This window comes from Octodon degus, unplaced genomic scaffold (assembly GCF_000260255.1).
Source record: "Octodon degus isolate 3935 unplaced genomic scaffold, OctDeg1.0 scaffold00234, whole genome shotgun sequence".
NCBI classification, from domain to species: domain Eukaryota; kingdom Metazoa; phylum Chordata; class Mammalia; order Rodentia; family Octodontidae; genus Octodon; species Octodon degus.
Window position 1 is genome coordinate 739,090 of NW_004524810.1, and position 14,208 is coordinate 753,297.

General features: G+C 36.2%; 1 protein-coding gene across 1 annotated transcript in view; it reads left to right on the top strand.

Moving 5' to 3' along the window:
• Window positions 1-8,951, top strand: part of C1galt1 (core 1 synthase, glycoprotein-N-acetylgalactosamine 3-beta-galactosyltransferase 1) — an 18,495-nt gene extending 9,544 nt beyond the window's left edge. The window contains exon 3 of the mRNA XM_004645641.2: window positions 4,428-8,951. Within this exon, the coding sequence (XP_004645698.1) occupies window positions 4,428-4,631 (204 nt within the window). The 3' untranslated portion in view covers window positions 4,632-8,951. The remainder of the gene's footprint in view (window positions 1-4,427) is intronic.
• Window positions 8,952-14,208: the final 5,257 nt, after the last annotated feature.

The window sequence follows — 14,208 nt, forward strand, 5'->3', positions numbered from 1 at the left end:
TATATCTTTGTAATATAAGGTCAGGGATTATTATGCCTCAAGTCTTGCCTTCGTTGCCTAGAATTGCCTTCGTTGTTCTATGTCTCTTCTGATTACAAATGAATCTTAGGACTTTTCTCTAATTCTGTGGAGTATTTTGTTGGAATTTTGACCAGGATTGCAGTAAATCTGTTTTAACAGTTTTTGGAGTCTGGCCATTTTCACTGTTCGTTCTTCCTACACACAAGAGCAAGGGTATCTTTCCATATTCTTAAATCCTCTTCAATCTCCTTTTTTCAGAATACTGTAGTTTTCAGTGTAAAGATCTTTCACTTCCTTTGTTAGATTGAGTCCCAGGTATTTCATTTTTTTTCAGTGCCATTGGGAAATGTATGATTTCTCTCAGTGAGTTTGTTGTTTGTGTACAGGAATGCTATTGATTTTTGAGTATTGACTTTGTATCCAGCTATACAACTGAATTTCATTATTAAATCTAGATGTCTTATGGTGGAAGTTCTGGGGTTGTCTTACTTTTCTTACATTGCTAAGACAAAATACCTGATGTCCAAAACTCAGGAAGGAAAGGTTTATTTAGCTCACAGTTTGTGGTGGTTTTAGTCTGTAATCAGCTGGCTCTAGTGCAGGGTGGCATGCATGGGCAGCAGTCCAAGGTGGGAGAAGACAGCAAAAGCAACACAGAACAAAAAGAGAGAAAGAGCAGAAAGCAAGCCTCTGTGTGTGTATCTGTCTGTCTGTCTCTGTCTCTGTCTCTGTCTCTGGCTGTCTCTGGCTGGTTGGCTGGCTCTCTCTCTCTCAGTCACTCACTCACTTACTCTCATATTTTAATACAGGGTCTCACTACACAGGTCAGACTCATAGTGATCCTCCTGTTTTCAGCTTCCAAGTGCTGGTATTATAGGCGCACACTTTAATCCACTGAGCTATTGAGCCAGCCCCCTTCTCTTGGATGCGGCACTCACACCTGTTATCCCAGCACTGGACCATGAGTCAATCAGAAACTCTAGACGTCCACCCCATTACTGCATGAGGCTTTGGGGTGGGAATATCTAAACACAAACCATAACAGGGGTGTTCTATGTACAGCATCACATCTTCTGCAAGTAATGATAATATAACTTCTTTTCCTATCTTTCTTCTTTTTCTTTCTCTTGGCTAGTTGCTGTGGGTAATGTTTCCAGAACTATGTGGAATAAGAATGATGGTAGTGAACACCCTTGTCTTGTTTCTGATGCAGAGTAAACGCTTCCAGTGTTTGACCATATTAGTATGATGTTGGCTGCTGGTTTGTCTGTCATAGACAGCTTTTATCAGATGGAGGTAAAGACCATCAATTCCAGTTTTCTATAGGATGTTTTAGATCATGAATGGGTATTGGACTTTGTCAAATGCTTTTTCTGCATCTATTAATAAAATCATGTAATTTTTGTCTTTGTCTCTGCTGATATCACTTAGTTGTTTGTATATGTTGAACCACCTTTCATCTCTGGGATGAATCCTGCACAGTCATGATGTATATAATCATCTTGATGAGTTGCCCCATTCTGTTTGCCAGTATCTTACTGAGGTGTTTTTTGTTGTTGTTGTTCTTGTTCTTTTGTTTTGTTTTGTTTTGTCCATTAGGGAGATAGGCTTGTAGTTGACTCTTTTGGCTGGATCCTTCTGTGCTTTTACTATCAGGGTAATACTTGCTTCCAGGAATGAATTTCAGTTTCATTGAAGTGTTTGGTATTAGACTAATGGCATTAGATTTTCTCTAAATTTCTTGTAGAATTTAGCAGTAAATCTATCAGTGCTGAGGTTTTCTTTATTGGTAAGTTGTTAATTGCATTTTCAATTTCATTGACATTTGAGTTATTTAGAATTTTTGTATGTTCTTGATTCAGCTTTGGTAATTCATATGTATTTAGGAATCTGTCCATTTCTTCTGTGTTTTTCATCTTATTAGAATACAAGTTCTCAAAGTCAGTATTGATCTTCTGGATTTCTGCAGGATCTATTGTGTTTTCACCCTTTTCACTCCTAATTGCTTTGAGCACCCTATCTGTCTGTCTGTGTCTGTCTGTCTGTCTCTCTCTCTCTCTCTCTCTCTCTCTCTCTCTCTCTCTCTCTCTCTCTCTCTCCCCGCCCCCCTCTCTCGTAAGGTTAACTAAAGATTTATCAATTTAATCTTTCAAAGAACCAACTCTGTGATTCATTGCATTGTTTTCTTAATCTCAGTTGCATTAATTTCTGCTCTCTTTTATCATTTCCCCTCTCATTTGAGCTTTTGGCTTGACTTTTTCTTTTTCCAGTAGTTTGAAGTTCAGCATTAGATTATTTGGGCCTGTGCTGTGTTCCTGATCTGAGAGTTCAGCACTATAAATTTCTTTTAGGATTGTTTTCATTACATCCCATAAGACTCAGTATGTTGTATTGGAATTACCATTTAATGGTAGAAACCAATTACTTTAATTTCATCTGTGACCCCTTGGTTGTTCAAAGGTCTTATTTAATTTCCATGTGTTTATGTAGTTTTTGTCATTGATTTCTAATATTATGGCATTGTGATCTGATAACGTGCATAGAATAATTTAAGTTCTTTTGCATTTATTTGAGCATGTTCACTGAGTTTGTATGTGGTCTAGTTTAGAGATCATGTCATATGCAGTTGAGAAGAATGTATATTCTGATGTGGAATGGAACATTTTGTAGAAATCTACAAAGTCTTCTTTTGGTGGTACCAGGGATTGAACTCAGGACCTTATGCTTGCCAGGCAAGCACTTATTCCACTGAGTCATCTCCCTGGCTCCATACACCCTACAAAGTTCATTTGTTCACAGGTTTGGTTCAGTTCTTACGTTTGTTGATTTTTTTGGTCTGGTTGATCTATCTGTGACAGTGGGATATTGAGGTTACCCATTTCAATGATGTTAGTGCTTAGATTTTTCATTTTTATTAGTATTTGTTTTATATGATTGAGTGCCCTTATTTGGTCCATAGATATTATAATTGTTATCTCTTATAGTTTTCCTTTAACAAGTATATAGTGACCTTCTTTGTCTTTTTTGATCTCTCATGCCTTGAAGCGCTCTTTGTGTGCTATCCCTCCTTTTCTGGGTTCCTGTTGCATGAATTACTGTTTTCCATCAGTTCACTTTCACTCTGTGAATTTCTTTTTGAATTAAATGTGTTTCTTGATGTAGCAGATTGTTGGATCTTGTTGTCTTGATCCATTCTGCCAGTCTTTTTCATTTGGTGAATTGATAGCATGTACATTAGTGGTTATAATTGGGGTGTGTGTGTGTGTGTGTGTATGTTTTCCTTATTTTCCTCTTGTTGTTTAATTGCTTTTACCTTGCCTGCTGGTTTCTTTCTGTTGGTATTCTTAGAATTGTGGTCTTCATTCTCTCCAAAATACTCTTCAGAACATTTGTAATCTTCATAGAATGAAAATAGATACATTGTGGTACCTCAGTTCACAAACTTAATTTGTTTTATGACTTTGGAAAAACGGCCACATTTGTGTTTTTGGGAGAAAGATGGTCACTGTTGTGTTGTCACCTGATAGAGTTTGAAAACAAAAATAAATTTGCCAACTCTTTATTTTGCAGATCATATTGTTCTCGAAATTGTTTGTGAATATAGGGGTACCATTCTATAATTACTCATATATGTTCACTCCTCTTCATATGAATTTCTTTTCTGTAGGTTTTTTGTTTTGTTTTGTACTGGGACTCAATCTTGGGACCTTGAGCTTGCCAAGCAGGTACCATGTCACTGAGCTATCTCCCTGGCCCTATTTGCTGTAGTTTAGAAATGCCCAGATATCATTTGTCGGTCTCATTTACATTATTTACATGTTAATGTAACTATATTGATATGTAGCTATTTAGCTATTTTCTTTTATTGTCTTATTGCTTGTATGCCCAAGAATAACAGCATAATACTATAGTTCAGTCATAAAAGTTGCTTCCAAAAAGTATCAGAAATTTGAAATAAACTATAGTATACTAGTAGCAAGTTAAACACTGTGTGTTCATTTGTGGTTCTCACACTCTTGTCCGGGAACTTGTTTTTCACTAAGACAATGAAGAGTAAAAGAATATGGTTTCAGTTAGAAACACTGGCAGTTTTATGTTTGGCTAAGAATTCTAACAACTGTTTCACTTGTTTAATAAATTAGGTACTTCTGTTTACCATGGCAGCTATAATATTTGAATTGTTTTAAAATTAGTATTGGATATTACTAATATGATTGGATATTAATGTGCTTTTTATTTTATTTTATTTTATTTTATTTTATTTTATTTTATTTTATTTTATTTTTTGCGGAACCGGGGATTGAACTCAGGCCCTCACACTTGCCAGGCAAGCACTTATTCTACTGAGCCATCTCCCCAGCCCCAATATGCTTTTTATTAATAATGTCTTTCTACCATTATTTTAGGGTCCCGGTTGCTGTTCCGATCTTGCAATTTCTTTTCACTATGTTGATTCTACAACAATGTATGAATTAGAATACCTCGTTTACCATCTTCGTGCATATGGATATTTGTATAGATATCAACCTGCCTTACCTGAGAACATACTAAAGGAAGTAAGTCAGGTAAACAAAAATGAAGATTCAAAAGTAAAATTAGGAAACCCTTGAAAGGAAAACAAATGAGCCAAGGTAAAGTGTCTGACGTTGCACTGAAGAAGGACTTCCGCATCTCTGACAGAACCTTGAAATCCCAGTGACATTCCGCATAGAAACCTTTCAAGTGAATGACTGTAAACTGAAGCTTTAAATGAGCTGTGAAATGTGTTAAATGTGTTTTGATACAGTAATATATAAATCTATGTAAGAACTTGTTTTTAAAGTGGTGGCAAGTAGAACTAGTAAAAGATTTTGTTACCTGTTCTGACCATGTGTATTATTGTCACTAGAAACTAAAATTAAATCAGTTAAATTCGCTGAAACTGCACTGCACCACATTAGGAACACAATGCTAAACAGACCTGCCTTAAAAATTTTAGAAGGAAATATTGTTGCCTAGCATTGTTTATAAATTCATTTACAGTATGATATAAGTGAACCGCTACCCCCCACACAGTTGTTTAATGAAAAGTTTGCAGTGGTTATTTATAATTAGTAATATTTCTTAAAGAAGATAGAATAAGAATGGCACTTACCTTACAGTGCATTAATAAAACTACGTTTTGAAATTATCATGGGCCTCGATATATTTGGTTCTAATTAATCTTTTACTGATCTCTGTTCTTTTCTAAACTCTCTTGAGTGCCATTCTCCACCATTAATATTTATTAAAGCATTAATAGTCTGTAAACAAGCATTTTAAAATATTTTGTTCCAAAATTGCCCATTATTAATTATGGGTAATAATAAATTTAATGCTGTTTTGGCATGCTTTTGTTATACCAGTGCCATGATAGGAATTACTCCTTCATAATTATTATTCTTTTCATTCTCATCCTTTTGAGAACTGAGAACTTGCTTGTGCCTTTCATAATTTAGTTAAATCTGTTTTAAAATTCATGTTTATGTCTGCGGTGGCTGTTACACTGGCAAAATATTTTGAATTAAGATTTTGACCAGAGTTAATTAAATCTATTAGAAAATGTAGCGTTTAAACAAACTAAAATATATTAAAAGACCAAACAATTTATGAGCAGCAGCCTAAAGTTTGATGTTAACTTGTTATTTTGGAATCATTGTCACGCCAGTGGATAATTCTGGCACTTCAGAATACCCTTTTTAGCATACAATCAGAAACATGACTAAATGTTTCGTCTTACTTTAATCACTCTGTTTGAAGAGTTTTTGCAAAGAAGGAAAATTTTCAACTTCTTTTGTCTAGCAATACTGAGTGTATAACTATTTTGCAGATTTTCTGTAAGATTATTTTTAATATTTCATGTGGTTTCCCTTATGCTTATTTTTCCTAGTTGTTATGCCATTGATTCCATTCCATTGCTTGGCTAAGTATATTTATTGTGCCAAAACATATCGTGACCTCTTTGTACGGTGTATTTTAGAGACTGTAATTTCAGTGACTAACTCTGGGCTACTCATTCACATAGTAAAAACACACCAACTTTTACTTATTGTTTATTATTTTAATGATGATATCTACAAAATTTCAAGACATTCATTCTGTTCTTTGAACAACTTCTGACTCTAGTGTGGATGTGATCTGCGGTCCGTAAATGCTGTTCTTTATTAGAAATGTAAATACAGCTTTAGCATAAACATAAACCCTTGAAATTAACTCATGGGCGATGAATGCTGCAGTGAATCCTGAACTTCAGAATCAAACTGCCTGGGATTTAAATTTAAATAGTAAGTGATCTGTCACTTACTATTTTTGTAACCTTGAGCAATTTAGTCTCTCTGTGCCTCAATTTTCTTATCTGTAAAGTAGGGATAATACTACTACCTACCTCATAGGATTTTTATGAGGATTAATAAATATATGCAAGGCTCTTAAAACATTGTTTAGTGCAGTCTAGGGAGCAATAAAGTAAAAGGTTTTATTATTCTGTTATCCTGGAGTGTAAATATTTTATTTAAATAGTAAAATGATCAACTCACGAAAGGTTTTTGTATGTTTCTTACAGTATTTATCTAGTATCTACTGCACACCAGATACTGTGCTTATTCTATATATAGTAGTGTTAATCCTCACTAATTTAGTATTATTCCCATGTTATAGATAAGGAAACAGAGGCCCAGGGAATTCAAAGCCACTTTTGCACTGTTGCAAAGCTAGTAAGTAACAGAACTAGAAATCGTACTCGGACCCTGTGTATTCATTTGTGTTGACCGACCTTGGGGTTATTTAGCATTATTTTCACATATACGATATGTGACATCTGTTACATTGGCCAGCAACAGTCAAATTAACCAGCCAAATCATTATACTGATGCTTAAATTGTGGTTCTCACTCTTGCCTGGGAGTTTGTTTAAATGGATATCTAAAACCCTAGTCCCAGGGATTCTGGTTATGGTTGGGCCAAGACTACATATTCGTACTGGATAGCACACATTAGTTATCAAACAGTGGCTCCAGCAAGCAGTATCAGTGACAGCTGGGAACTTGTTGGACCTGCCCTACCTGAGCTGTGCTAAATCAGAAACTCCAGGGTGAGTCTACTCTCCACACACACCCCCATTCAACAAGCCCTACGGGTGAGTCGTAATTCTTTCTGTGAGAACCACTGCCCACCTGCTTACATGACTATGGTGCAAGTAGTCTTAGGAACACTCAGGATAACTGCCCCGTGGGTAAGGCGCTTTTCAAAAGCTTAGACAAAGCATGTTTTCAATCAGTGTAGTCCAAGATCACACTATATTAAAAGTAAACTACTTAAAGATAATTTAAAGGGTCATTGGATCATTGATTTTGGCAAAATTTTTTAGCTTCTCCAAAGCAATTAATATCAGGGAGCTGATATTAAATCTGTAAAATCTTTAATTCTCCAAGTTTAATAAATTTACATTGGATATAAAGGATTCATTAATTACTAGTAACTGCATTCATCAAAAGCATACATAAGTAAATGTCACCAGACATCCACAGAAGTGTTACTGATAAATATTAAAGATAGCAAACTGCTGTGTTTAGTATGCAGTGTTTGACTGTTCTGTATAATCTGATGAAGCAGGAACATTCTCCAGGTATTTGGCAGGGCACATGCAATCAGATTTCATGGTAACAGTGCTAGTCATTGTCTTCTAGATTCAGATCTTCGACGGTTATTTCAGCAATACCAACATAAAGGCTTTTAATATTTTCTGTTCTCTAACAGTACCATATTTTTATTTTCTGGTTGGAATTTCATAGATACAAAGGTTTTCATCCCATGATTTGGTTATTTTCAAATACCTTCAACTCAGAGGAGTTTCTGTCATTGTAATCAGATTAGAACATAAATCACTGACCAGTGTTTAACGTTTTTGAATATGGTAATTGGACTTACACATTAAAGTTGCTAGCTATTCTCCTAATTGTTTCTTGAACATTGATTTTTTTCATTTCTTTGAGTCTGTCAAACTGTATAAACAGATTGAGGCACTATTGTACTTGAAAGACTCCCTCCCTTGATCAGATGATTCTGTCTCTTAACAATTTCTGCTGCTTTGTATTTACTGCCCTTTATTTCCTTAATAACTAACCTCCACTTTCTAGCTACTCTTCAGAATGCCTTCATATGTTAATTTGGCTGTTATTAATGATGAGAATTTGTTTTACTTGCGGATAATTTCATATCCCCTACCTTTGGGTTTCCCTGTGAGATTAAAAGTTTAATAATAATTCCTGCTGGTTCTCAGGGTAATTGCCCTACTTAAAAATACACAATTTTAAGCTAATTCTACATTGTAATTGTTAAAGGAAGTGAGGTTATTTGGATCATTTGCTTACCTCTTTACAATAGGCCTGACAGAAACTAGCTTAAGTCTGGGAGACAGCCTGTGGTATATCATCTTATGTGGAATCTTATCCTCTTATTTAAAAATGACTCATGTTTATATATCAGAGTTGAAATAAAAATTAACAGATTGAAATAACTTCTGTAAGTTCTCTTTAGAGAAAACAGCCCTAAAAGTAGCTTTAGAGTTGAAGCGCGTTCTATTTCAGCTTTTACCTCTTTAGCTCAGTTTGAATTTATGGCATTTGAATAACTGCAGGGCCCTACAATGAATGATCTACATGAAGTCTGTTATAGAGGGAAACTAATCTTACTGCTAAGCAGTGTGTTGTGCTATATAGTGAATGTGTTTTGAAATTTAGCAATTATTTAAAGTCAGTGTCATGAATGGTTTAAAAATATTGGGTGACTTACTTATTTTAAGTGATCACCATTAAGTCAGAAAAATGTATTTTCAAATGTTTTTAAAGTGCCTTTTGAAAATTTTTAAACAATGAATTTAAATTGCATAAAATAAATTACCATGTTCAAAATTGCTTCATCTCGTTATTTTTAACCAGTATAAGAATTACGGGATAAATATTTTATGAGTAGTTTTTTGCGGGGGGATTCCCAAATTTTTCACTTTAATAAACTTGCATAATTTTCTGCCATCTAATTCACTCTAAGGCAAATAGAAATACTCCAACTCTGTTTTAAAATAATATGCCTGATACACTTTTGTCGTCCAGATTGGTTCCCATGCACTGCAAAATCCGTTTATTCAGCAAATAATATGTGTGCTAAAAATGAAACAGTAAGCAAGATATACAGGATCTCTGTGCTCATGAAGTCTTCAGTTCTGCAGTTAGAAAATAACTCAGTAGATGAGTGGACAACGTATTTCAGGAAGTGGTATCTGTAAGGTAAAGTGATAAGAGTGCACTTTTCTGGCTAAGACCTCAAGAAAGATCTAAGAAAGTAACTCAAATTTTAGCTGAAACTTGAATGCCAGACATTTTTTACACTTGCAAAATCTATGAAAATCTTTGCTTCTGTTTCCCCCTTTGTCGTGTTTTGGACATACATGCCAATACACTGAAATGTAATCTGTAAGTCCAAAACACTTGAGTGTTTTTAAGCATACTTCACGAAGAGCTCATATCTATTGATACTTAATCTGGGAATTTTAGGGTATGCATTAAAATTGAATTATTCCTAGGCAATAGTTTCATTGCAGGCGTTAGTAACACCTTTATGCGTAGCCTGTCTGCCTCAGTTTTCATTAAGCTGCAACTCAGTGTATTCATTATTAGCACACACGTATGCGTGTAAACACATTGTTCCTTGGATTAGCCAGTTTAAGAAAAGCTAAGGAGATAAATGTTGCTTCATGTTGCTTGGGAAGCAGAATTGTAACATTTCACATGTTCAGGTATTTTCTACTTAGCTTTAGCTGTGCTAATTGACCTTTAGTACCCTAAATACAGATTTGCTACCTGTTCTACATTTTCTACATCGAACTGTGGACCTAGCACTTGCTGCCCCTGAGCTATCTCCCTGGCCCGTGTTTGGGGCTTTTTTTTTTTTTTTTCCAGAACTGAAATTTTTCTCAAGGCATTTATACACTTACCTTTACCTACTGTGTTTGCATAGTGGTTAAATACAGCAGCTTTACCATAACAAAATACTTGTCTTTTTAAAAATGAGATTCAGACCTAGAAGTTCAGCTTGAGTTTTCTAGTGAATTCCTACTGAAGGATTAGCAGTGCTTTCGCATTTGAGCAAGTACTAAGTGACACACCCATTGACTGTGGAGCACTGTCTCAGTCTTAACTACTCGTGATTTGATTTTTCTCAGCCTCAATATTTTTTAACAACTTATTCTAAATTATATTTTTCTCTTCTGTTTCTATTATAATACTTTTTTTTTTTTTTTTAAACTTGATAGCATTTAGGTTGAACATCACTTTTCACTAAGTTTATTGAGATTATTAGATTGTGAAAAAGTGGTGATAAACCCAGAAAGTAATGCTAATTCAATTTTGCCTAATTTAGTACGATACAAGGCTGTCTTTTGTTTGAACTATGTAGTAAGATTTGTTTTAAAGACAAAAAACTGGATATGGTTACTGGTTACTACTTTTAAAAATTTTTTTTATTTTTATTTTCATTAACGGGGATTGAATTCAACCCTGCACTTGCCAGGAAAGCACTTACTCTACTGAGCTCTCCTCGGTTACTGTATTGTAATACTGGATTTTTCTTTTTTTATATATATATTTAGTACAAGGTCTTCCGGGTATAGGGTCTCACTACATAGATCAGACTCGTAGTGATTCTTCTGTTTTCAGCCTCCCAAGTGCTGGGATTACAGGTGCACGCCACCACGCCCAGTCTCAGTCGCCATCTCAGGGCGCCCTGGGGTTGGGGCCAGCATGACAGGCCAGGGATCAAATCCTGTCCTAGTGCTCTGCCTAAGTAGGCGCCTTAGTCCGCTGATCATTTAGCTGGTTCTGGATTTTTCTTTAATACTATTGATTTTTTTATGCTGATTATGTTTGTATAATAACCAGCTTTATTGAGTGAGGTTATTAAATCTATGTACTCAGGATTGGTCACAGGCATTTTCTCACCTGTCAAGTAATTTACAAACCTACTTGCCCCATTCAATTTTCCTTCCCTTTGCCTTAGAATCTGACTCTGAATCTCCCTCCTACTTTTTTATCCCATGTTTTACCCCTTACAATTGCTAACTATATTTTTAAAACATTTCCTTACTCCCGTTTTCTGTCAGCAGATGCATTGGAAGCCCCACCCCACACCCCATGTTGGGGACTGAACTTGGGACCTTGCGCTTGCCAGGCAGGTGCTTATGTTGCCCAGCTTGTGGTCTACCACAACCACAGAACGTTGCATAGTCCAGGCTGGCCTCAAACAATAACCCTTCTTCCTCAGCCCTCTCAATACTGGCATGTAAGGCATGTGCCACCACACCTGGTCTGATTTTTTTTCAGTGCCAGTTGATGTGATCTTTGGAAATAGTAGTGCTTAAGATTTTGAATGGTACTGGTGGCCAAAGGAGCCTTTAGGAACAGTAACACAGCAGTTTGAAACAGGCAGGATTTTTTCTGGTTTGCTGAAGATGAGGTTCAAACCCTAGTGTGATGCATAGTTACATAAGGCGGACAGTTGTCTTAGAAAGGTGGTGTGGTGTGTCTTGTCACCCAGCAGGCTTAGGCATCCAGAACTTCAAGTGCTGCTGTTACAGCAGACAGTTATTTCCCAGGTGAAGAAATCGTAACTGCAGATCGCGGTGAGGGTTATGTGTAATTGGCACAGGGCTTTTTCCTAGGGGTGCATACGTGCAGGATTTGCTGTGATTCAAAATGGGTGAGGTGGGTGCAGATAATTTGAAGGGAGAGAGGTTGATACCTTCAAACATTTTTTTTAAAAAATAGATTCAAAACTTCCTAAATTTAGCCTAACAATCAGTGCCATCAGGGAGATGTGTATTAATTTTTAGGGTGAGAGCCATTCTTTTTAGTTAGATAGCATGTTCTTATCCTTAGCAAAAGCGAGTCAACAGTGATTGAGGAGCTGAATTAACTGAACCTTTAGCATCACATACAAAATATAGATCTTTAATCTTAAGGATTTTTAGAACCAGGAATGATAATCAGAAAAAAGAAAACAGTAGATTTCATGGAAGGGAGTATCTGTTAGGTCAAGCATAGTTGTACATTCAGACCAATCTAGCTTTGTAGATACAATGCCAACATTCATTATTTAAATGGTCCCTCTTAAATGTTCACTACCAGCTTCTCAGCATAACACATATTCTCCAGGTTAGGTGACCTACATCTTGACCTGTATATTTTCCCTGTCTGTGTCTATTGCTTACATAAATGTTTAACTGCAGAAAGAAAGCAATATTTGAGTACCTGAAACAAGTATTGGGCTAAAGAATAGGGCTATGGTGGGCATGTAGTGTCGGTGCTCTCGGGGAGCTCATTTCCTAGGAGGTGAAAAGTGCAAAAGGCGAAGCAATAGATGTATATTCTGACAGTGTGCGGTGGGTTTGCAGGTCTTTATAACCCTCAGCAGTGGACGTTACTGTCCCATAGCCGACGTGAGGAAATTAATGTGCCCAAGGCTTGTAGAGGTGACAAGTAACAGAATCAACATTTCAGTGTGTCAATGAACAGTGCTGCAAGACTCCAGACTGTTTGAAATGGCCGATGTGTAGTGTAAGGTTTAAAAATGCCAAAGAAGAAAGAGAACTTTAGCTAATCATGTCTTCCCTTTTTGACAATACTGTCTCCTCAGTTAATGTATTCTAAACAATGATTTCATGTCCAGCTTTCGGGAGTTCACTAAAAGTGTCCTCTTCCCTAACACCACACTCATTCATTATTGTCAGAAGTGACATCTTTCCGTGCTATACTCTGTAGCACTGACCTCCAAATATTCCACTAGTGTGTGGGAAGATTATTAGCTTTTAGATTATTTTTTATCTCATTGCCTTTTGGGGTTTACATTTATGCTTACTATATTTGTGTGTGTACAATATTGGTATATTAGTACTTACATGTAGAAGGCATGTGATAAAAAACATCGATAGAATATACAGGGTAAAAAAAATTTATAGTTTCTCAGTTCTGTGATATATCTTAAGTATCATCACAGATTGTCTTAGAGGGTATTTTATGTGTATTGTAGACTCTCCTGGAATGGTTTCGTTTCCCCATATTTGCCATGTAGTAAAGTGCCTGGTAATAGCTGCATTCCAAAATTAAGCCCTTGCTAGAGCACCCCAGAGTGCAGTGGAAAAATCCTTCTGCAGAAATATGATTACAGATATCTGAGCCAAAATAGCACAGATTTGAAGAATGAGTAATTACGAGAAGTATTTCTGGTTAGGACAATCGCTTTGAGCCTTCTGGGTTCATAATTTGGCGATAGGCAAACACCTTGACAGTGCAGTATCAAACATGTAAGTGGTGGTGTCTTTCTGGATTGCATGCCTCGGTTGGAAAGGAAAATGTCAGAGGTTGCTGGAGAGCAGAAGTGAGGATTTTGCTTGTGAGCCTGAAGCATTTAAGGGGAACTGAAAGAATCAGATGTTGTGAAGGGAAAAACAGTGTGAACCAAGAAAGTGTTCCTGGAAGGGGCCGTCTCTGAAGCACTTCATGCCCACAGCCAGCCATAAGTGTAAAACTTGTCTTCTATAGCACTAAATGCCTTTTGTACTGTAACTTCATATTGCCAAGAAACCTTCCTAAGCTTAAAAGTGAGCCAGAAGTATCCTGAGCCCAGCTGGAGGCCAGGGGTGGGGGGGGGGGGATGCCTCTTCTCTGACGGAAACCCGTTAACCTCCAAACTGTCAGTAATGAGAGGTGATGCTTAAGAAATTATTTATTCTTTTTAAGCATTTCAAATGTTTTCCTTCAAAGCATACAGAAAAGTACGAATCAAAAAATTCACCAACTTTATGTTATGCCTTGTATATTCACTGCCAAATTTTTTGTGCGACTGATTACTTAGTAAACAATGAAATCCATTATTTTAAGTAATGTAAACTTTAATTAGATTATAAGATTAAAATTCAAGCAGCATCCGAAGCCTCCACCTATCCAAAACTAATCCTAGACATCTATGCACAAATACCAATAGGGTAGTAAGCTAAATACATTAAACTGTAATTTTAATATTATAAATTTTAAAAATTAATACTTATGGAGTGGAGAAAGGGAGGGGAATCAATCTAAGCCAAAACAAAATGGGGTCACTTCTGTGGAGGAGGAAGGTGGCA